This window comes from Gracilinanus agilis, chromosome 3, assembly GCF_016433145.1.
Source record: "Gracilinanus agilis isolate LMUSP501 chromosome 3, AgileGrace, whole genome shotgun sequence".
Taxonomy (NCBI): Eukaryota; Metazoa; Chordata; class Mammalia; order Didelphimorphia; family Didelphidae; genus Gracilinanus; species Gracilinanus agilis.
In genome coordinates, this window is record NC_058132.1 from 5,703,232 (window position 1) to 5,728,213 (window position 24,982).

The 24,982-nt window shown below is 38.3% G+C and overlaps 1 protein-coding gene across 1 annotated transcript in view; it reads left to right on the forward strand.

Moving 5' to 3' along the window:
- Positions 1–1,271: 1,271 nt before the first annotated feature.
- LOC123240672 (zinc finger protein OZF-like) overlaps positions 1,272–24,982 on the forward strand; it is a gene marked incomplete at its 5' end in the record, with an annotated part of 29,144 nt that continues 5,433 nt past the window's right edge. The window contains 2 exons of the mRNA XM_044668393.1: positions 1,272–1,472; positions 1,893–2,435. Of these exons, the coding sequence (XP_044524328.1) occupies positions 1,272–1,472; positions 1,893–2,435 (744 nt within the window). The remainder of the gene's footprint in view (positions 1,473–1,892; positions 2,436–24,982) is intronic.

The window sequence follows — 24,982 nt, forward strand, 5'->3', positions numbered from 1 at the left end:
ATGCATGGTATGTATATTCTTTAGCAATTCCAATTTAAGAGACACCTAGTCTTTTAACTCTAGTCTACGGATATTTGAATTATTGGTACTTTGTGTTATTAGGTCTTCATATAGCTCACTATAACTTTCCTTTGTGAATAAGTTTTAATTTCTTTTTCTGCACTTATTCCTTTTCAGTGAACAGCTCTAGTATTACTGATCATGAGAAAATCCATATTGGTGAAAAATTTTATGAATGCAATCAGTGTGGAAAGACTTTCACACAAAAATCACATCTATTGGCACACCAGAGTATCCACACTGGGGAGAAATTCTATGAATGTAATCAATGTGGAAAGATTTTCACAAAGAGCTCCAATCTTGCTGTACATCAGAGAATACACACTAGAGAAAAGCCTTGTGAATGCAATCAAAGTAAAAGGTCTAATCTTGTTGTATATCAGAGAACTCACACTGCAGAGAAGCCTTATGAATGCAATCAATGTGGAAAAGCTTTCAGAGAAAACTTTAATCTTCTTATACATCAGAGAACCCATACTGAAGAGAAACCTTTTCAATGTAGTCATTGTGGAAAGACTTTCAGAGGGAAGTCTGTTCTTGTACATCAAAGAATCCACACTGGAGAGAAACCTTATCAATGTAATCAGTGCGGAAAATCTATCAAGAAGGCCAATTTTGCCACACATCAAAGAATCCACACTGGAGACAAACCTTATGAATGCAAGCAATGTGGAAAGGCTTTCACAAAGAGCTGCAGTCTTGTTACACATCAGAGAATCCACACTAGAGAGAAATCTTATAAATGTAAACAATGTGGGAAAGGTTTTAGATGGAAGGTCTCTCTTGCTGCACATCAGAGAATCCATACTGGAGAGAAACCTTTTCAATGTAGTCATTGTGGAAAGACTTTCAGAGGGAAGTCTATTCTTGTACATCAAAAAATCCACACTGGAGAGAAACTTTATCAGTGTAATCAGTGTGGAAACGCACTTGCTGAACATCAGAGAATCCATAATGGAGACAAACCATATGTATGTAAGCAATGTGGAAAGGCTTTCACAAAGAGCTGTAATCTTGTTACACATCAGAGAATCCAAACTGAAGACAAACCTTATGAATGTAAGCAATGTGGAAAGGCTTTCAGACAGAACTCCAAATTTGCTGCACATCAGAAAATCAACACTGGAGAGAAATCTTATCAATGTAATAAGTGTGGAAAGGCTTTCAGACAAAATTCCAAACTTGCTGCACATCAGAGAATCCATACCAGAGAGAAACCTTATGAGTGTAAACAATGTGGAAAGGCTTTCACAAAGAGCTCCAATCTTGCTACCCATCAGAGAACCCACACTGGAGAGAAACCTTATAAATGTAAACAATGTGGAAAGGCATTCACACAGAGGGGCTCTCTCGCTGAACATCAGAGAATCCACACTGGAGACAAACCTTATGAATGCAAACAATGTGGAAAGGCCTTCACAAAGAGCTGTAATCTTGTTACACATCAGAGAATCCACACTGGAGAAAAGCCTTATAAATGTAAACAGTGTGGAAAGGGTTTTAGATGGAAGGTCTCTCTTGCTTCACATCAGAGAACCCATACTGGAAAGAAACCTTTTCAATGTAGTCATTGTGGAAAGACTTTCAGAGGGAAGTCTATTCTTCTTGTACATCAAAGAATCCACACTAAAGAGAAACCTTTTCAATGTAATCAATGTAAAAAGGCTTTTACACACAGGGCCAATCTTGCTTTCCATCAGAAAATTCATACTGGTGACAGACTTTATAAATGTAAGCAATGTGGAAAAGCTTTCACAAAGAGCTGTAATCTTGCTACCCATCAGAGAATCCACACTGGAGAGAAACCTTATAAATGTAAGCAATGTGGAAAGGCTTTCAGACAAAACTCCACACTTGCTGCACATCAGAGAATCCACACTGGAGAGAAACCTTATGAATGTCATCAATGTGGAAAGACTTTCAAAGAGAGCTCTCATCTTGCTACCCATCAGAGAATCCACACTGGAGAAAAACCTTATAAATGTAAACAATGTGGAAAGGCATTCACACAAGGGAGTAATCTTGCTGAACATCAGAGAATCCACACTGGAGACAAACCTTATAAATGCAAGCAATGTGGAAAAGCTTTCACAAAGAGCTCCAATCTTGTTACACATCAGAGAATCCACACTGGAGAGAAACCTTATGAATGTAATCAGTGTGGAAAGGCTTTCAGAGAAAACTCCAAACTTGCTACACATCAAAGAATCCATACTGGAGAGAAACCTTATAAATGTAATCATTGTGGAAAAGCTTTCACACAGAGGGCCAATTTCGCTACACATCAAAGAATCCACACTGGAGAGAAACCTTATAAATGTAATCAGTGTGGAAAGGCTTTTACGGTGAGAAGCAATCTTGTTTCACACCAGAAAGTCCATATTTTAGAGAAACCTTTTAAATGTAATCAATGTGGGAAAGCATTTACACACAGCTCCACTCTTGCTAAACATAAGAGAAGCCATAATGGAAAGAAACTTTTTGAATGTAATCAATGTGGAAAGACATTCAAATACAGCTCTAGTCTTACTGATCATGAGAAAATCCACACTGGGGAGAAACTCTATAAATGTAATCAATGTGGAAAGATTTTCACAAAGAGCTCCAATCTTGCTGTACATCAAAGAATACATGCTGGAGAGAAGCCTTATGAATGTAATCAATGTGGAAAAACTTTCAGAAGAAGGTCTAATCTTGTTGTACATCAAAGAACTCATAGTGGAGAGAAAGCTTTTGAGTGTAGTCATTGTGGAAAGACTTTCAGAAAGAAGTCTATTCTTCTTGTACATCAAAGAATCCACACTGGAGACAAACCTTATGTATGTAAGCAATGTGGAAAAGCTTTCAGACAAAACTCCAAATTTGCTGCACATCAGAGAATCCACTCTGGAGAGAAACCTTATAAATGTAAACAATGCGGAAAGGCTTTCACAAAGAGCTCCAATCTTGCTACCCATCAGAGAACCCACACTGGAGAGAAACCTTATAAATGTAAACAATGTGGAAAGGCATTCACACAGAGGGGCTCTCTCGCTGAACATCTGAGAATCCACACTGGAGACAAACCTTATGAATGCAAACAATGTGGAAAGGCCTTCACAAAGAGCTGTAATCTTGTTACACATCAGAGAATCCACACTGGAGAAAAGCCTTATAAATGTAAACAGTGTGGAAAGGGTTTTAGATGGAAGGTCTCTCTTGCTTCACATCAGAGAACCCATACTGGAAAGAAACCTTTTCAATGTAGTCATTGTGGAAAGACTTTCAGAGGGAAGTCTATTCTTCTTGTACATCAAAGAATCCACACTAAAGAGAAACCTTTTCAATGTAATCAATGTAAAAAGGCTTTTACACACAGGGCCAATCTTGTTTTCCATCAGAAAATTCATACTGGAGACAGACTTTATAAATGTAAGCAATGTGGAAAAGCTTTCACAAAGAGCTGTAATCTTGTTACACATCAGAGAATCCACACTGGAGAGAAACCTTATAAATGTAAGCAATGTGGAAAGGCTTTCAGACAAAATTCCAAACTTGCTGCACATCAGAGAATCCACACTGGAGAGAAACCTTATGAATGTCATCAATGTGGAAAGACTTTCAAAGAGAGCTCTCATCTTGCTACCCATCAGAGAATCCACACTGGAGAAAAACCTTATAAATGTAAACAATGTGGAAAGGCATTCACACAGGGGAGCAATCTTGCTGAACATCAGAGAATCCACACTGGAGACAAACCTTATAAATGCAAGCAATGTGGAAAAGCTTTCACAAAGAACTCCAATCTTGTTACACATCAGAGAATCCACACTGGAGAGAAACCTTATGAATGTAATCAGTGTGGAAAGGCTTTCAGAGAAAACTCCAAACTTGCTACCCATCAGAGGATCCACACTGGGGAAAAACCTTATGAATGCAAGCAATGTGGAAAAGCTTTCACACAGAGGGCCAATTTTGCTACCCATCAGAGAATCCACACTGGAGAGAAACCTTATGAATGTAATCAGTGTGGAAAGGCTTTCACAGTGAGGAGCAATCTTGTTTCACACCAGAAAATCCATATTTTGGAGAAACCTTTTGAATGTAATCAATGTGGAAAGACTTTCAAATGCAACTCCAGTCTTGATAGACATCAAAAAATCCACATTGAAGAAAAACCTGATTAACATAATTAGTGTAGAACGGCTGTCACCAAGACCTAAAGGCTTTCTGCACATCAGAGAATCCACACCAGAGAGAACCTTTATTAATGTCATGAATGTGACAAAAACGTTGAGTTACTACTTTACTTCAATGAAGATAACCCATACTGGGGAGAAACTTAAGGAATATAATCTATGTGGCAAGATCTTCAGGCAGCAATCATCTCCTGTTCCCAACCCAAGAATTTCTATTAGAATGAAATCTTATCACTGTCGTGAATGAGGAAAGGCATTTAAAAGGAATTTGGAACTTGTTCAATATTTTTAAATATCATTCTGAGGTATCTCCAAATGGATTCAGTATAAGAAAGCCAGTCAGAGATCCTCTCTTATTCATCAGAGTATACACAGTGGAGAGAAATTGTACAAATGTGCTCATGAGGGAAGGTGCTTTTCTCTGGATGAGAGTAATCAGGCAACAACAACAAAAAATGGTTGTGGGATAAAAGAAAGAGAACAAAACCATTGATAAAAAATCAAAATGATTAGGGGACCCTTTGGCATAAGAGTATAAATACAAAATAAATGCTTTCAATCCCCCACAGCTCAATATTACTACATCCCAAAGTTCATTCTTGATCTTTTGGTGCTGTGTGAGGTTTCTGCAGGCATCTCCATGGCCCCTTCTCCAAACAGTTCACTTTCTTGATTAGAGGAAGTAGCAAATTTCTTATCCTAAAATTACTCTCAAGAAAAATTTTTATAAGAATTGAATTTTATGATAATTATAGAATCCCCCCCCGAGGAGGGTGTTCACAAACACAGATCACTCAAGGATACATGGCTGAGTTATGAGGTATGTGAATCAATTTTAAAAAGGAAATCAAAAACATCTTTAAAAAAAGAAGAAAAAATAAAAATTAAATAGTTTATAAAAATTCTGAATAAGAGAATAAGCCCATTACAGGTCCTTGAGTCAGGGCCCAATAAAGTGATTTATGTCCCCCAAGTCTGTAGGACCATTGCAGCAATATGCACTTACCCAATCAGTAACCTGGACTACAGAAAGTTGCCACACTATGAAAGATGGAAAAGGGAATAGATTTTTGTAGTAAATGAGAATATCAGTCCCTTGGTTTGATTTTACCTTTGCTCTCAGGGATAGGGGAGCCAATATTCTAGCCAAACAGATATTTTGTCTGAATCTGGCATGAGGAAATAGTACATCTAACATCAAACAGGCACTTCCTTGAACCCCAAAACAAGTCCTCTTGTCTTGGTGCAGATTCTCATCAATCCTACTGGGATTGGTTGGTATCCTTGACCTTTTGCTTCTCGGCACTGTATAATGGCTCTTTTGTGATCTCTTGATCCCTTCTGGAATTGGTCACAATCATAAATCAAAGTCCCACACTATTTAACAACCAATGGCAGGTTTCCATAGTTTAAAGCTTTTGGGTACGCATTAATGTTAGGGCTAATGGATATTGTAAACTTATATTAGTGCAAATCAAAAAAAACAATACTGGTAACATGTGCTTTAAGTACAAAAAGTGAGAAAAAAGAAAACTATTACATATACAAAGAAAATAAAAAATTTTAATCAAAAATATATAGTTCACAATCAGTGACACACTCTGTTTGCCAAGGAGAGGTGGAATACAAAGGTTTCTTACCCAAAAATTAGATCAATTTCCTTTTTAACTTGGCCATGATTCACAGTGCAAGTGCAAATAATTTTCACCAAGTAACAGTTTATACAGTACAGTACAGCTAATACACATTCAAGAAGTACCAAAATCATAACAGCCCATTTAATGACTAGAGCAAACAGACCCACTATCAAACATGAGTCTCTAGCCTCTTGCTGTGTAACATTTTAAAAGAAGACCTTTGAAGCTCATGGATATTTGTCACAAGTTCTCCAGCTCTACCCAATCTTTCAACCTTGGCTGAGATATTTTTAACAAAGTCTATTACTGACATTATTCTAAAATGTGGCAGAGGAGCCCAGAAGGAAATTTTAAAAAACTTATGTACTGCTGATGAAAACCTTTTGGGTCTAAAGTGACACCAAGAATTTAGATCATTCTGGTGGAAAGGTAGAGTAAGCTGAGGTTACAAATATTAAAAATCCGTCTAGTGGTTACAAAGCTCCCTGGGAAAACCTCCTAGATGAGATTATAACCCATTCCAGGGTAACCAAGCCCCTTGGGAGACCTCCCTTCTTTGGTATGAGACTGTAACAGCCATAAAAGACATGTCTTTATATGTCCCATCCATTGCAATGTGGAGGCAAAGACTACAATAGTGAAAATCAATTCTGATATCCATTATATTTTTCATAAATGCAGAGGTGGGGAATACAGTAGTGCTATTGCACTGCACTTCAACTACTAAATGGATCCTTACCTTTTGTTACAAACAACTCAAAGGTAGGCAAATGATCAGTCAGAAGTAGTGGTGCTCCTAGATATCCTGAAAAATCACTTATGAAGACCCTTTAAAATCAATTTAAATTTTTAGGTCATTAAATTCTCCAAAAGTTGTATACATGTTGTAACCAGTTTGATGGAATCAATCCATCATCATCTTTGTGACAATTAACCAAGGCAAGAAGGAACAAAAGGCCAGTTGGGCAACATGTGACCTCGATGGATCTGGTGACAAACCCAGTATCCATAAGAACCTATGGTTTTGCCACAGAAAAGGATTTGTGCAAGTTGTTTATGGACTTTTACAATGGTATTTTCTCCAGTCCAGTCATGGGGGAGGTACTAGTAAAGATAACGTAAGAGTACATATAGCTAATGGCCAAAACACAGTAACAGAAAGTGACATAGTGTAACAATTGATTAGATCAATATGTGAACTTAAAAAACAAAATTAAATCTTAATTGGTAAATACAGTATATGTGACAGGATACAGGCACTGAATTCAGAAGTCCTTTTCTCTAATTTCAGTAGCTGCAATACAGTTAGCAGTGGAGTCTGAAAAGCTAAAAATTCACCTCCAGACTCTTTAAGGTTCCTTCCCTTCCCCAGTATCATCCATCTAGATTCCTTTGGTCACACTTCTGAGGATCCCCATACCTGCACTGGGCATAGTGTGGATGAGCCCCACATTGAATGTGTTCCAGAGACTAGGCAGGCCAAAATGGCAAGGGGTGTATGGGGAGATGAATCTCACCCCTGAATCTCAGGATTACTCAATCTAATCACAAAGACAAGCACACCGAGGGACAGTAAGAAAAGATACCCCAAAACTTTGAGCTGTGAGAACTCTGTAATGCTCTCCTGGAATAGGAGCTGTTTGAGATAGGCAGGAAACTGTGCCATGCTTGCAAATCTACTTCCTGCCTGTAGGTGGCACTAGCATAGTATATACTGGCTAGGAGTAAAAATCTCACAAGGCTAGTAGATGGAGACATGCCCCAATCAGGCTTTGAATGAAGGATAGTCAAAAGGCTTTAGCCCAAGGCTAAGTTAGTGAGGGAAAACAAAAGCTTTCTTAAATTGGGCACACTGAAGGTAAAAACTCCTCAGAGCTGCTAAGCTGAGCAGGTCTAGGAAATCAAAAAGGGTTTAAGCATCTATAATGCTTGAGACCCACATGAGGGTTTAGCAAAGGCCTTAAAGAGAGAGAAAACTTCAGGTTTGCTAATAAAATAAGGCTAAACCTTCTCAATTTAGCCCAATAATTAGTGCTTTCTAATAACAAAAACTGAGCTGAAATTATTAACTTCCTCCAACACTCTGGGATTCTGAGCTGCAAGATGGTAGCTGGGGGGAGAGGGGCAGCAAGGTTGTTTCCCCCAGGTGAAATGAGTCAGGAGGGTTAGAGGTTAATTGTTGCTTAAAATACCTGGCTTCCAAGGCAGCAGCAAACACTTAGCTGTTAGCAATGTAAGGGAAAGAGGAATTTATAATTTACCAGCTGCCTAGAAAGTAGCTCACAAGGATTCCCAGCTTGTGTGTTCAAGAGACATGGTGGCAGGCTCACAGAAGCTGCAGGCTTAGCAAGGACACCCCACACACACGCACACAGGCAGTTAGCAAGGGAAGCAGGAGCAGCAGCAGGCAATAGCAGTGGGAAGCAAGACAGACAGGCAGAAATATCAGTACTCCCTGGAGGGGAAAGGTGAAAAAAGCTGTGGCAGGAGAAACCAGGTTTTGTTGTTTGTTTTTAATCTATTCATTTAGAGAGAATTACGGGTTCTAAACCCTACTTCTGGTTGCCAAAAATGTAAGATTTAAATTAATATCCAATACTAAGTATTAATTTTATAAAGTTTATTAATAATCACTTGAAGTAGAAGGAATAAAAAGGAAATAAGTATAAAAATCCTAATTATCTAACAACATTAAGACCATGTGAGCAATAGTCTCCTGGCTTTCACCTCACACCACCTCCACCAAACCTGATTACAGGAAGAGGGTGAGAGGCAGGGCTACGCCAAATTTATACCCTCCCTACATCAGCAGGTAACATGAAAAGGAACATGGGATGCTGGGAATTGGAGTTCTAGGATACAGAAATTAATTACACACTACATAATGTAAAATGAATACTTTTCATTATGTTAAATTAAAAAGTTTCTGTAGAAACAAAACCAATGCAACCAAAATTAGAAGGGAAGCAACAAATTGGGGAAATTTTTCATAACATATATAAACCTCTGATAAAGGTCTCATTTCTCAAATTTATAAGGAGCTAAGTCAATTATACAAAAAAATCAAGCCATTCCTCAATTGACAAATGGTCAAGGGACATGAATAGGCAATTTTCAGGTGAAGAAATCAAAACTATTTCAATAAGCACATGAAAAAGTGTTCTAAATCCCTTATAATCAGAGAAATACAAATCAAAACAACTCTGAGGTACCACCTCACACCTATCAGATTGTCCAATATGACAGTAAAGGAAAATAAATGTTGGAGGGCTTGTGGCAAAATTGGGACATTAATGCATTGCTGATGGAGTTGTGAATTGATCCAGTCATTCTGGAAGGCAATTTGTAATTATGGTCAAAGGGCTTTAAAAGAATGTCTGCCCTTTGATCCAGCCATACCACTGCTAGATTTGTTCCCCAAAGAGATAATAAGGAAAAATACTTGTACAAAAATATTCATAGCTGCGCTCTTCAGGATGGCAAAAAAAAATTTGGAAATGAGGGTATATCCCTTGATTGGGGAATGGCTGAACAAATTGTGGTATATGATGGTGATGGAATACTATTGTGCTATAAGGATTGATGATCTGGAGGCTTTCCATGTGAACTAGAAGAACCTTAATGAACTGATGCAGTGAAATGAGCAGAACCAGAACATTGTATACAGAAAGTAAAACATTGTGGAGCAATCCAATGTAATGGACTCTGCTACTAGTAGCAATGCAACAAGCCAGGACACTCCTGAAGAACTTATGAGAAAGAATGCTATCCACATTGGGAGAAAGAACTATGGGAGTAGAAATGCAAAAAGAAAAACATATGGCATCACTTATCACATTTATATTTGGGGTTTAGGATTTTAAAAATCACTATAGCAAAAATGAATGATATGGAAATAGGTATCAAGTGATAACATTTGTACAGCCCAGCAGAATTGCTTGTTGGCTCTGGGAGGGGGGAGGGAATTAAAATGAATCATGTAAAGATAGGAAAATATTTTAAAATAAAATTAAGAAAAAAGATGAGTATAATAACTTCCTATTCAAACAATCCAGAGACCTCCACTAATGGGTCAGGAATTACAAAGCACCACCAAATGCTGGAAAAACTAGAAAGTAGTCTGGCAGAAAATAGATAAGTACCAGCTTCTGATACTGTCAACCAAAATGAGTTCTTTATGAACAAATGATTTAGAGAAGGACGGCCACCTCCAGCAAATTAGAGGAACCAGGAAGAAGATATAGTTCTGGATAGCAGAGTTTATCTCCAGACATGAACAGAAAGGATCCCAGAAAATAAGATGGGCAATTTTCTTCATACAAAAACCCAATGCATCTAAAAGTTTAAAGGAAAACAATTGGAAAGCAGACTTGCAAAAAGTTTCCCTCATAAAGGTCATACATCTAAAGTATATATAGAACAAATAAGGGCAGCTAGGAAATGCAGTGGGTTGAATTCAGAGCCTATTGTCAAGAAGACTCATTTTCCTGGGTTCAAGTTTAGCTTAGATATTTATTAGCCATGTGACCCTGAGCAAGTCACTTAACCCTGTTTGCCTCAGTTTCCCCAACCTGTCAAATGAGCTGGAGAAGAAAATGGCAAAATGCTAGAGTATCTTTACCAAGAAAACCCCATATAAGGTTTTCCTTATATATAAGATATGGATACATATAAAGATATGGATACAACTGAACAACAACAAAAAAAAAAAAATAGAAAAAAGGGGCAGCTAAGTAGCACAGATGATAGAGTGCCAGATATGGAGTCAGAATTACCTGGATTCAAATATGAGCTCAAATACTTCTGAGCTGTGTGACCCTGCGGAAGCCACTTAACCCCAATTGCCTAGTCCTTGCCACTTTTCTATTCTAGAATTGATACTAGGAGGGGGAAAAAAAACCAATACTGGTTATCTACAGATATATAAAGAATGGCTACATATCACTCTTTGCAGATGATATAGTTAGAGAATCAACTAAAAAATTAGGTTAGATAATCAACAACTTTATCAGAGTTGCAAAATATAAAATAAACCCTCCTTAATCATCAGCATTTCTATATATTACTAACAAAGCCCAGCAGTAAGAGATGAGGGTGAAATTCCATTTAAATTAACAGTAGATAACATAAAATACTTGGGAGTTTATCTGCCAAGACAAATTCAGGAACTATATGAGCCCAACACACTTCATATAAATAAATTCAGATCTAAACAACTCAAAAGTGTTCATTGCTCATGGATAGGCTGAGCCAATATAAAAAAAAATGGCAATCTGCTTACTCTGTGCTATCACAATCAAACTACCCAAAAATAATTGTACAGAGCTAGAAAAAGAAAAACAATTTATCTGGAGAAACAAAAGGTTGAGAATATCAAGGAAATAAATGGGCGGGGGGATGTGAGAGGAGGTGATCTAACAGCTCTCAAACTATTCTAATGCAATAGTTGTCAAAACAGCCTGGTACCAGCTAAGAAATGAAGTGATGGAACACTGAAATAGATTAGGTATACAAAACACATAGTAAATGATCACAGCAATCTTACCTGAACTACAGCTACAAGATCTTCTTGTGTGGGTTGAGCACCTGAAAGGGAAGCTGGGGACTGGGGGAATATGGGTGGAATGGTTAAAGATTAAAAGAGAAAGGACATAAAGAGTGTATTGGGGAAAATTGGAGGGAAAGGAAGGGAAGGAAGGTAGTTGGGGTCCCCCCCTTTTCTGCTGTCTCGTGGTAGGGAAATTGACTAGGGTCCCCTATAGGTAGGCTAGGGAGTTAATTAAATCAAGCCTGGACTCCAGGGAGAGTTAGATAGGTTGATTCAGGGTTAGGAAAAGGAAAGTCAGGGAAAGTGATATCCGGAAGCCACAGGGACCAAAGCTCTCCACCTAAGTTCAGGGGAAAAGGCTCTGCACTTCTCTCTTCTTATATTCTCCTTCTGACACCTCCCACAAGGGAAGTGGGAGGTGTCCGAGGAAGTTGCAGGAGAGGGTCCTGGAAGATACAGATACAGGATTCTTCAGCATCACATCCAGCCTGTCAGCTCCTCCTCTAATGGTGAGAGAGCCTCCCGAGTCAGACAGGCAAACTCAAGTTTTATTGAGGTTTCCATGAGTGGAGGATGTGGGATTGTCCATCAAACAGTAGAGACATTAGCATCATATTGGCAATCAAGAGCAAGTCAAAAAACAGGAACCCAACATACTGGCCTAGCCAGTTCCCAGACAGAAGCTCAATTGGAAGTCCTACTTCCTCTAAAACCCTGGCACCATCTCATACAAATGGTGAGTGTCATTGCCATTACAAAGGAGCTTTAGAAATTGCACGCCAGCCTTCCAGATTGCAGAAATGGGGAGAAGTTTGAGTCCCACAAAATTTGAGCCCCAATTCAATTCAAGGATCCAGAAATCAATCATGTGAAATACCAGAAATATATCCATTAAGTCTTGTCCATGAGCACTTTGCTCATCAGAGTCAGCTTTTGAATATATCTTTGTGAATCAAACTTTCTTTGTCTATCAATCAGCAATTTTTAAGTTAATCAATTAAGAACTTAAGCACTCCTACTTCACACTAAGTGAGAGTGTTTTTAAGTCACTTGATAAAATGGGTGACAACTCCAGAGGCGACTAACCACCCCCTGGGCAGTGCTAAGCAAATTGAGACTGCAACTGGTTCCTGTAAAGTAGAGGAAGGGACAAGAAGTGATGTGGGAAAAGGACTATAAAAAGTCCTGAACTTCCTGTCCAGGAGCTTGGGCTGGTGAGTTGCCTCTTGGAGTTGGCTTTGGACTGGGACTTCAGCTTCAACTTGGGACCTTGGCTCTTGGACTGCTTCTTGGAAGACTGCTCCTGGATCTTCTCGTTTGGACTTCAGTGTTGAAAGACTTCGTCTTGAGTGAATAAGTAACTGAAGACACCACTAGACATGGGGAAGCCCCTATGGGGCTGAGCCTCACTTCACTGGAGAAGGGTTCATAGGCTTGTTAAAACCTGTCTCTTTAGCTACCTTTTTCCATTTTCACTCTTTCTACTTCTTTGTAAATAAAGTTGCTAAAGTCATTTTTTACTTGTTATAATATCTTTAAATCGGTGACCACAATATTATTTTAGAATTCTCATATTTAGTCAATCCCCTAAATTTAATTTCTTACAATCTTTAATAGTTTCATGATTCATTTATACCTAGAACCCATCATATCCTCCCTTTTTATTTAAAAGAGAGATTTTTTTATGATTAAATGCAATTTCAAGCTGAATTAGTTTATACAAACCTTGTTCAGTAACGGCATGCTTTTTTGCAGACTGTGAATAAACAGGTTAAGAGAATTATCACATATACATTTTGGTCAGCATAATCCATTTCTGTTGCAAGTGAACAGTATCCAATGTACTGTTATGACATTTCCAATTATAAAATTTGATTTTTAATAAAAATTTTGTGATATGGAACAATTCCAACAAAATAATTGCAAGTTACATATTTTACAATATAATTTGAAATTTTTAGATACATAAAAAGAGTTGACCTTCTTACAAATACCTATAGACATTTAGAATATCTGTAAGCACATTAATAATAGTCTTTTGGCAGGTGGACTGCCTTTAGTAGAAATTCATTGATGAGGAGAGTTAAGATAGACCTGTTGCCTTCGTTGTTCATCTACTGTTCTTCTACGGTCTGGTCACTTAGGTGTTGTCCTGTAGGTGGTGGTAGACAGATATCTGCTTCCTCTGCTTTCTGGGCTGGCCTTCTCTAAGAATGCTTGATGATTCTGGCTTTCTTCCATGCATTTCTATTATCTGTAAATTATTGAAGCAGAACCTCAACCCCAAGTGATAGACTCATTGGATCTTTTAAAAACTTTTCCTCTTGAAAATAGTTTGTTAGAAATTGTCTTATAATATCCTTTTTATTTTTAAATTTGGGCTTTACATTTCTTTTAGCCCTTTCTCCAATTGCTTGTCTTATAGAATTTCCTGAGATACCAGCCTTATGAGAGATGTTCCATAATTTGTCCAATTCTGCCCATCTCTTGCTGGTATAAGCACTGCTGATTAAATTTTTTAACTGTTTTGAAATGCCCAGATGTATAAAGGTTTTTAAACGATGCGCAATAACATGGCATGTTTTTTCTCCATGTTGAGCTGTAGCCCACACAGCATGAGAATAAGTATCCATAATCACATTTATACGTTTCAATTTTCCAAAAGGAGCATATTATAATACATCCATTTGTCACAATTCTGCATGTCTTAAAACTCTGTGGTTAGCTCCTTGAGGTGAAGGAGTGACAGAATATGGACCACAAAATTTGCACTGCTAAATAATTTCTCTGGTTTGTCTTATAGTTATAGGAAATTGAGATTTAGGAGATTTTGTACTTTGGTGTAAATGAGAGTGAAAAGTAGTGGCTACCAGGTCATTCTCTGAATTTCCCTCAGAGGTCCAGGGAGATTCATGTGAGAGCAAATATGTGTCATAAAAATTTTATTCTGTCTTTGCAAGATTGCATTCTGTGTGGTACAAAACAACAGAACTAATTCTGCATCTTGCACTGGTTTACTTTTTGCAGCTTTTAAAGAATTAACCAGGTTAACAAAATACAGTGAGACATATGTGATATTGCAAGTCTGTGCTATGACCTTAAGCATGTGTCTATCTGCAACCCATTCTGCTTTCTGAGGAAAATTATACTGTTTGTGCATTAACATGACACGATTGTCTAATATAGCTTCTGTTTCCCCCTTATTTGAAGCAACAGTGAAATAGCATCAGCAATAAGGTACAAAGACATTATTTGCGGAAAAATAATTAGAGTTAAGCTTACAAATAGCAAGATTTTGGTATTAGGAATGTAAAGGGTAAAAATTATGGTTGGACTGAATATTTAAGAGTTTTGGTTACCAGGAATTTAGTAAATTCCAAATGATTTCTTATGGTAATTTATTTACAAAATATAGAAAAAGTGAAAGTAAGAAAATCAGAGAGAGGATAGGGTAAGATATCTAACCTAACGCAATAAGTATTTTGCTCCGGACCCTGGCTCAACCCAGGCAAGGCTAATTAGTCCTCAGCCAAAGTTTTGAGCCAAGGGCCCAGGGATGAATAAAGCAAGGGCTTCAAGTCGCAAAGCCTCTCTCAAGAAGAGAGGCCTTTCCTAAGGCTAATCCCTTCAGAAAATCCAGGAAAGAAGTCAGTCTTTTTCATTCACCCACATGGTAGTTCAAAGGGAGAGATTTAAGAACAGTCTCACCAAGTCCAAGGTCTCAGGTCCAGTATGTAGATTCATCATCAGCCTTCAACTCAAACTCGGAATTCTGAAAAATGAAGAACTGCCCAGAGGAAGCTGTAACTCCTTTTTAATGATGCTTCTTTTGTGTCGCTTCCTGTGCCTTCCTCTACTTTTACGTGTACCAATTTCAGCTAAAGCTTTGTTTAGGTTCTGATTCGTCAGGCACCATTGCACACATGGGTCACAGACCTCCCCCACTCAAGGGTAAGTAGGGTGTTTACACTTCTGATGATTAAATCTAAAAATGAGCAGGGTAGAGTTAATCCCATCTTCACAGGAATGAGATTATCAATTTTTCCTATAAAATTTGCAAAAATTATTTGCCAAGATACATGGTGCAATTAAAGTTCACACTTGTTCTTTTGCCTTTGGGATATGAATAGTATCAGGATTAGAATCAATTCATTACTGATATCTTTTTCTAATCTGAGTAACTACTAATAGTATCAATTCTAAATAACTAGTAAGTGATTTCATCTGTTGTTTAGATAAATGCAACCCCTCAATAATGTGCTCACCTTGATGTAAAGTACTAGTGGGAGTATACCTCTTCTTACAACTGAGGCCACTAAAGGCAGAGAATTTTAATTTTAAATACTTTAAATAAAAAATAAAAATTTCAAATAATCTGGCTTTGTACAAAGCTGTTTCAACTTTCTGCAATTCCTTCTCAGCCTCAGGGGAAAGCTCCCTAGGTGAGGAGAGGGAAGGATCTCCTTTTAAGGTAGCAAATAAGTTTTCCAGTTCTCCTATAGTTATTTTTAAAAAATACATAAGCCTATTAATATCATCTATCAATTTTTGAATATCATTTAGAGTTTTTTAAGCAAACTCTATGAATTTCTATTCTTTGTGGCCTAAGATCCTGTTGATAAACAATTGTCCCTAAATATTTAAAAGTTGGATCAATCTGAACTTTCTCTGAAGCACTGGCCAATTCAGGTTTTCCATGCAGACAACTGTCCTGAGTTTTAAATTTTCTCCTGATTGATTCCAGCACTTGTGGTACAAACTTTTGACACAAGATGAAAGTGTTACACCTGCCTTGTGGCAGGATTAATTTATCAATTTGCTGGAGTATCTTTTCTTTTAAGGGCCAAAGATTTATTCAAATAGGTTAGAAGTAAGCCATGTGATTGGACCAGCAAATTTAGCATGAGATTTAATTAAAGGCACTAAAAATTCTTTTTGTACTCTGGTACATGTAGTTAATGTTAACTTCATATCAGATAAAATATCTCTTCCCCAAAGAGACTGTGGCATGTGAAAAATACCAGAAAATTTCTTACTTTTTACGTAAAGGAATATAATCAGTCTTTCCTTATTAATTTACTCTGTCCAATATAAATTTGACATGTTTGATTTTAAATTTGCCTTCACACTAACTCCTGCATTTAGCAAAGAGTTGCTTAGAAAGAGAATCTGCACAAGCTTCTTGCCTTTTCTAATTGAAAAAATGTCAAAGGCTTTGGGTGTGATTCCTATCTCTCCCTTACTATGCAACCCCTGAGAAATGAGGCTTTTACTTTTAAACAATAGAGGACAGGTTTCTCTGGGACTGGGTTGAGGAAACCTACTGCAGTCTCCCAGACCCCAATTGCAGTCAGCTCCACTGGTAAAGTGAAGCTGTTCATGCTAACCCCTTGTGCAAGAGAAACATTTCTGCCTGTTTTAAATTTTCTATTTTTATTTTTTTTTTTTAGGCAATGGAGGTCAAGTGACTTGCCCAGGGTCACACAGCTGGGAAGTGTCTGAGGTCAGATTTGAACCTAGGACCTCCCGTCTCTAGGTCTGGCTCTCCACCCACTGAGCTACCCAGCTGTTCCCTCTCCCCCCCCCCCCTTTTAAATTTTTAGCAGAAAAAGTCTTTTCTTTGGTGTCTTGAAATTTTAAAGGGCCAAAGGCCCACCAAGGAGTTTAAAGGCTATAGCCAATTGGCTGTGGCTGTCAAGGCCTGTGTTTATGGAAGATATTGTGAGATCAAATGTCTTCCTCTAGGACACTCTTGGAAAATATCAGGAGGCTGCCTCTGCTGTAACTTGGGGCAGGATCATTTAAAATGTCCACTTTTGTGATATGCAAAGCAGACATGCTTAGTCTTATTAACTCAAGCTTCCCTCAGATTCTTGTGTTCTAAATTCTTCATGTCTCAGCCTGCTCTTAGAGTCCCATAGTGAGGAAATGTCTCTGAAAAGAAATCTGCCACATTACATTTTTTGGGTAAAGTTTGCCACGCCCTTTCGGCAGCTAATGCAATTTGATTAAAGGCTAGTTCTGAACATAATAATTGCCTATTAAGGCTTTCAAATTCTCTTGCGCCAGTCAGTTCCTCCTAGGTAATATGCATGTGGGCTCTCCTATTGGCCCTGGCCTGTTCCGGGCATAACTCCTGAAATGGCAGCTTCCACATTAAGAAGTCTCTACACTGAGCAAAGATTTAGGTAACTCGTCCTAGTTGTCAGGTGTCAGTGATTGCTGGCTAACGTTGTTTGTCAGTGCCATAGTGACAGGAGCCACATTACGGTACTGAATTACACTGTTCCTAAGGGCTTTAAGAGTCTTGAATCCAATACCTTTATGCTCTGCTAATTTTACTTCCATGTTCTCAGGATTATCTCTCATTTTTGCTGGAGATGCTGATTTATCTGCTTCCTCCTCTACAGACAGGCTGATCGTAATCCTCCAATAATACTGAGTGGAGGTGGAGGAAGGAGGATGGAGCTGAGCACTAAGAAGACCATCAGCATTAAGAGAAGCCCCGTAAGGCAGGGGAGGGGTGCAGCTTCTGCAGCAGGGTGTGAGGGGATAATAGTCAGCTGGAGCAAGACAGGGTGGAGGAGGAGCAATGAGCGTAAGTGGAGGGCCGGTGTGCAGGAGAGTAGCAGGCTTTGAAGACTGGAGCTCAGGAGACGGATCAAGGGGGAGGCAGAGAAGGAGACAGGAGGAATTGGAATTAGGGGGGAAATCTAGTAGGGAGGCAGGCTGAAACATGGAATTCTGGATGGGAGCTGCCATGAACGTTATCCTGATGACATTCTAGATAAGCCAAGTTACTGGGGAGACCTTCTGTCCCTTTTCCTGTCCTCGTGTCCCTATGAGCAAGGGCCCCTTGTGTTGGAAAATCAGGATAACGTTGTAGTATCACTTTAATTAATGCCTGTAGCTTAGCTTCTGATACCCTAGTCCAGGGGTCGGCAATGTCTGGCTCCTTTGAGGGCCAGACAGGGCTCTTTCTGCAGGAGCCATAAAGTCCATTTTTTTTCAGGTGCTGTTACAGGAGCGGCACTGGGAGCGCTGACGGCTCTCACGGAATGACATTATAAAAAAGGTGGCGTTTATGGCTCTCCCGGCCAAAAAGGTTGCCGACCCTGCTCTAGTCCCTTGCCTCTGCAGTGATGATTTTAACAAGCAGATATAACGAGTATGAGAAGAAAGCTTCTGACCTATATTCCTATATCAACCGGCACCTCACCTCAGTAGCTAATTTAATCCATCTATTAACAATATCCTAATCATCTGACTACACTCCATTCTTAACTAAGCTAATTACTCCCACATTGCAATTATCATTACAACCTCCCATCTCTAGGTCTGGCTCTCAGTCCACCGAGCCACCTCGTTTCCCCCCTCTATATCACTTTTGACTGGAGACATGCAAAATAAAACAACTACTTCATACCTATCAGAGTAGCCTATATAAAAGAAAAGGAAAATTGTAAATATTGAAGGGAATGTGGGGAAATTGGGATACTAATGCACTATTGGTAGCGTTGTGATCCAATCTGGCCATTCTGGAAGTGATTTGGAACTATGTCCAAAGGATTCTAAAATTCATGAGCTTTTACTCAGAAATACCAAAACTAAGTCTGTATCCCAAAGAGATTATTTAAAAAGGGAAAAGGACCTATTTGTACAAAAATATTTATTGCTGCTCTTTCTGTGGTAGCAAAGAACTGGAAATTGAGGAGATGTCCAGCAATTGGGGAATGGCTAAACAAGTTGTAGCAAGTGATTGTAATGGAATACTACTGTAGTGTAAGAAATGACAAGCAGGATAATTTTGGAAAAACCTGGAAAGACTTACAGGGGAAAAAAGGTGAAGTAAGCAAAACCAGAACATTGTGCACATTCGCAGCAATATTTCTGGATGAATAACTGTGAATGACTTGGTTATTCCCAGCAACAGAGTGATCCAAAACAATCCCATAGGCTCATGACTGAAAAATGTCATCTGCCAGCAGAGGAAAAACTCTCATGGAGTTTGAATACAGACAAAAATATGTATACTATATTGAAATTTCTTCATTTTTTTGGTGAATTCTCTTCCACAAAATGAATAATATGGAAACATGCACATGTAAAACCGATAACAGATTGATTACATTTTCAGGGAGGGGAAAGAAGAAAGGAAGGATGGGAAGGTGGGAGAGCATTTGGAACTCAAAAAATTTTAAACAAATGTTAAAAAATTATTTTTCATGCAACTGAGGGAAAATAAACTTTTTTTTAAAAAAGAATTATCAGTATGTTGGAGGAAATACATCTATTATCACTAATCCAAGTCACTAACATTAGAAAGACTTTCAGACTGGTTAAGGTCATAAAATGAAAATTACAAGTATTAAAAGGGATTTGTTTTCCTCAATTATGTATTTGTTACAAGAATTTTGTATTTTTTTCCTTTTTTACCTGGGATAGTGTAGATGAATGGCAAAGAAAGTAAATGTAATTTTTAAAAATGTTTAAGCAAAAATGTTACAAATGAGTAGTTAGATAAATGAAAATTAAATGAACTCTCAGGCTCTATCTCTCCCCCATACAATTGGCAAAGACAACAATTAAAAAATAGAGTATTGACAAACCATTCCCCAATTGATAAATGGGCAAGGGACATGAATAGGCAATTTTCAGATAAAGAACTCAAAACTATCAATAAGCACATGAGAAAGTGTTCCAAATCTCTAATAATTAGAGAAATGCAAATCAAAACAACTCTGAGGTACCACCTCACACCTAGCAGATTGGCTAAAATGAGATAAGGGGAGAATAATAAATGTTGGAGGGGATGTGGCAAAATTGGGACATTAATGCGTTGCTGGTGGAGTTGTGAACTGATCCAACCATTCTGGAAGGCAATTTGGAACTATGCTCAAAGGGCTATAAAAGAATGCCTGCCCTTTGGTCCAGCCATACCAATGCTGGGTTTGTACCCCAAAGAGATCATAGATAAACAGACTTGTACGAAAATATTCATAGCTGTGCTTTTTGTGGTGGCAAAAAACTGGAAAAGGAGGGGATGTCCTTCAATTGGGGAATGGCTGAACAAACTGTGGTATATGCGGGTGATGGAATACTATTGTGCTCAAAGGAATAATAAACTGGAGGAATTCCATGTGAACTGGAAAGACCTCCAGGAATTGATGCAGAGTGAAAGGAGCAGAGCCAGAAGAACTTTGTACACAGAGACTGATACACTGTGGTAAAATTGAATGTAATGGACTTCTGTACTAGCAGCAATGCAATGACCCAGGACAATTCTGAGGGACTTATGGTAAAGACGCTACCCACATTCAGAGGAAGGACTGCAGGAGAGGAAACACAAAATAAAAACAACTGCTTGAACACGTGAGTTGATGCAGACATGATTGGGGATGTAGACTTGAAACGACCACACCAATGCAACTATCAATAATATGTAAATAAGTCTTGATCAATGACACATGTTAAAACCAGTGGAGATGCACATCAGCTGGGGGGGGGAGGTGTGGGGGGGGAGGGAGGAAAAGGGGAAAGTAAGAGCATGAATCATGTAACCATGGAAAATGTTTCTAAAAAATAAAGTATTTTTTTAAAAATAGAGTATTGAAAGAGCAGTGGGAAAAGGCATTCATTTATTGTTGGTAAAGCCATGAAGTTCCCCACCACAATCATGAAATTGGAGATACTCTTTGACTCTGTGATACCACTAAAGAGAATATTCCTTTTTAAAAAAGGAAAAGGATCCAAGTATCCAAAAATACCAATACCAGATCCTTTTCTTATGTCAAAGAACTGGAAAGTAGCCCATGATGTCCTACCACAGGGCAACAGCTGAACAAATGTTAGCATGTGAATTTTATGGAACAATAATATGCCATAACAAGTGACTTCAGTGAAACTCAGGAAGAGTTGCAGAAACTAATGCACATGACAGGGGGAAACTGATAAAAAAAAAATACTACATCGTGAAGGCCAATAGCTCGACGAGCTGTCGCCCTGTTATTGTTGTAATAATAAGCCCTTCGACCAAGAACTTGTCAGGAAATGTGCTGCTGCCTCCTGCCTGAAAGGCGATAGAAACCATGTGCGGAACAGAAAATACATCTTTTAAAATGGACAGTGTGGAAATCTGTTCTCCTTGGTTTTGTGCTTTTATAACAAATCTTTGTTGGTATTTTTTCCATTTTGGGTAGGACATGAGAGAGAAATAACAAATGAGAGATTTCGCACCTAGGAAACAGCAAAGCCCAGATCTGCAAGAGGAGTCTGGTCACTCGCAGGAGCTCCTCTGAACATAGAGCAACAACAACTCTACAAACCCGATTAGTCATCTTAATTACTTATTTTGGAGAGGACTGACATGTGAGGTAGATGAGGATAAGATTGCCTTCTTCCTAGCCTCTAAACCCAAAAGAAGAAAGAAGAAAATTGATGGATTGTAATAATACACTCAATAGAATAGAAAGAGGGCAAGAAGAAATGAGGACAGCTTTGAAAGGGTACTGAATTTTTTATTTCTCCAGAGTCAAGCTCTGTGTATTAGAACTTGTTTGATGTATGAAAATGTGTGTCTTATTTCACATTTGTGAATTTCAAATTTTTTTAAATCAGATAGGAATGACTTTCGTTTTGGTTATTTTCACCAATTTTAAAGACAAGACCAGAAATCACGAAATTATTTTCCTGTGACTTCCTCTTCTAATCAGTGCTTTGAAACCTGTTTTCAATGTGTCATTTATGATCATCAGGTCTTTGGAATGCTTTCTATTTTTTCAGTGTCCATTTATTGACATGGCCATCAATGTTCTCCATATCTTGAATATAAATTACCTTTCTTGATCATATTTGATACATTCCCCCCCCTCTACATTTTCTTTTTTAATTTAGTCTTCATTTATTTTACTCAAACATTTAATTTAATTTTTTTAAAAATAAAACCTTATCTTTGGTTTTAGAGTCAATAGTAAGTACTGGTTCCACGGCAGAAGAACAGTAATGAGTAGGCAATGGGGATTGTGCCTTACCCAGATCACACATCTGGGAAGTGTCTGAGGCCAGATTTGAACCCAGGATCTCTCCTCTCTAGGCCTTGCTTTCTATCTACTGTGCCACCTACCTGCCCCAAAACAAATTTTGTGTAATTAAAATCATTTTTTAATTCATATCTTAGATCAAGAATTTTCCTAGGCACAGTTCTAAAAATAACTTGAATGGCTTTTAAACATTTTTTCCATCAGGAAAAATTCCACATACCACTATCATCCACCTCAATTTGAGAATGAAAGGAAAATACCCCCCCCCCATTACAAATACATGTAATCAAGGACAACATTCCTTCATTGTCTTTTCCTAAAAAATGTATTCATCAAAGTTCTCTGGGGTTCTGAGACATATGTATATTCTTGAGGAATTCCCATTCTAAAGGTGCCATAAGCCCTTTAGCTCTAGTCTCCCTGGCATATTGTTCAGATCTATTTTCCTTTTGCTTATCTTTCTGTGAAACATCCAAAACTGAGATAAGGACATTGAAAGGAGAAGAGTGAACAGCCACAATTCCCTGAAATCAGAAAAAGAAGTATCCCGCTCCCTCCAAGTGTCTTTATCCAATCAAAAGAACACGGCAGCCAGGATGAATTGACCAGTACACGGCCACTTTTCAGATGGGATATTCATTTCTTGAAGGATATAATTGTAGGGAGATTCTCCTGGGTTTCTGGTCATCAGAACCGAGGCCGCTACTTAAGGAGGTGGTCCAGCTTCCCAGGCACCCAGAGTTAAATTCCAATAATGCAATAAGGTTGTCTCACAACTGGATAAGGTGTTCTTACACAATAGAAATTGGGCTGGATTCATCACTGAATACGAAAGGAACTGAGCTCGCTCCAGAATTGAGTCACAAGAAGTACGGGTGGTTCGCTCAGGTCTCATCACCATTTGCTATTCTAATTCCCTCCCTGGCACACAGGAGGCACTAAATAAATGTCCATCGATTGTTTGATGACTTCATTCGCCCTGCCGTGCTTTGAGACGAGTATCTGGCCAATGGCCATCCTCAATATCCACATTGTCAGTGTCAATTCGGTCCTACTTTTAACCTTTGCCAATATGTTCAGCCTGCCCTTTTCTGTTCCAATCACTGCATCTTTTTCACTAACCTGATGCTTTTATAGTGGACTTAGAGGATGTGACAAAAATCATCAGGTAATTGGAAATCATTTCTTGAATGGTAACATTTCACTTCAATTATTTTTTTTTTAACTCTGACCTTTTTCTTAGAATCAGTCTTGATTCTAAGGCAGAAGAGCAGTAAGGGCTAGGCTATGAGGGTTAAGTGACTTGTCCAGGGTCATACAGTTAGAAAGTGCCTAAGGCCAAATTTGAATCCAGGACTTTTAGGCGACAAGTCTGGCTATGCCCAATTTCAATGAGTTTTCAAAGTCTTTCCACCATGAGTCCAAGGCCTATTAAATTTATGAGTCATTTTTTCACTTCAATGAAAGGAGTACATCAGGCTTCCCACCGTTGTGCAAAGACAGACTGAAAATCCCTCAAATGTCATTTCTTGGGAAGCAGCAATGCCTGAATATCTGGAACCAAATATCCTGTATCCTGCTCTTTGGTTTGTATGAGGTCTCCAATGCAGACCAAAGTTAAGCAGGCCTAGCCATCATTTTTAGTAGGAATTGGGATGTCCATTCCTTCCCTCTTAGAGTGACTGCTGGGGATGGAGAATGGACAACAGCCTCAAAGAAGTTTGGAGTATTTTTTCTGGGTTAAAAGTTTGGATCCAAAAATGTTGATGGATATGAATCTTATTTTTGATAGCAAAATGGTGGTAAATAATGATAGCTAGCATTGATGTAATGCTTAGTTTTTTTAAAGCACTTTATGAATATTACTTCATTTTGTCCTCTGGACAACTATGGAAGGTCCTGATCTTATTGACCTCACCTAATAGTTAAGGAATCTGAGGCAGGTAGGAATTAAGTGACTTTACCAGACACAGGTAATTTAGGTCTTCCAGACCCCAAGACCAGATCTTTATCCTCTGAATCACCTAGCTACCCTTAGGTTAACAATTTGATTAAATGCTTTTGTAAAATAATAATGAAAGATATTCAGTGCAACAAAGCTTGAAAAGATACGTGATAGTCATTAAGTGGTTGAGGGCAAACTATCAGAGTAATTTAACTATCTGAATAAATAAATCTCCCTTTGTGCCCACCCCAACAGCTTACTTAAATGAGTAAGACAAGCCTAGGAGAGGGGATATGTAAGGTGAAGCAGGATGGGAGACTGACAACAGTCAGTCAAAGGCTGCTCCAAGATCTTGAATGAGGACTAGGCAGGTTGGCTCATCTCCATAGCACTCTGGTGTTGAGTGGAATCCACTCCATTCTTTAATGATGAGACAATTCAGAGCAAAATTAAAAGGGATAAATATAAACTCCTTTATTTGTGGTAAACTCAAGAGGAAATTGATCAGGATACTGAGCAGCCCAAATACCATCTCCCCCAGAAAGAAAATGATGATTCGAATTCAGAATTCAAAA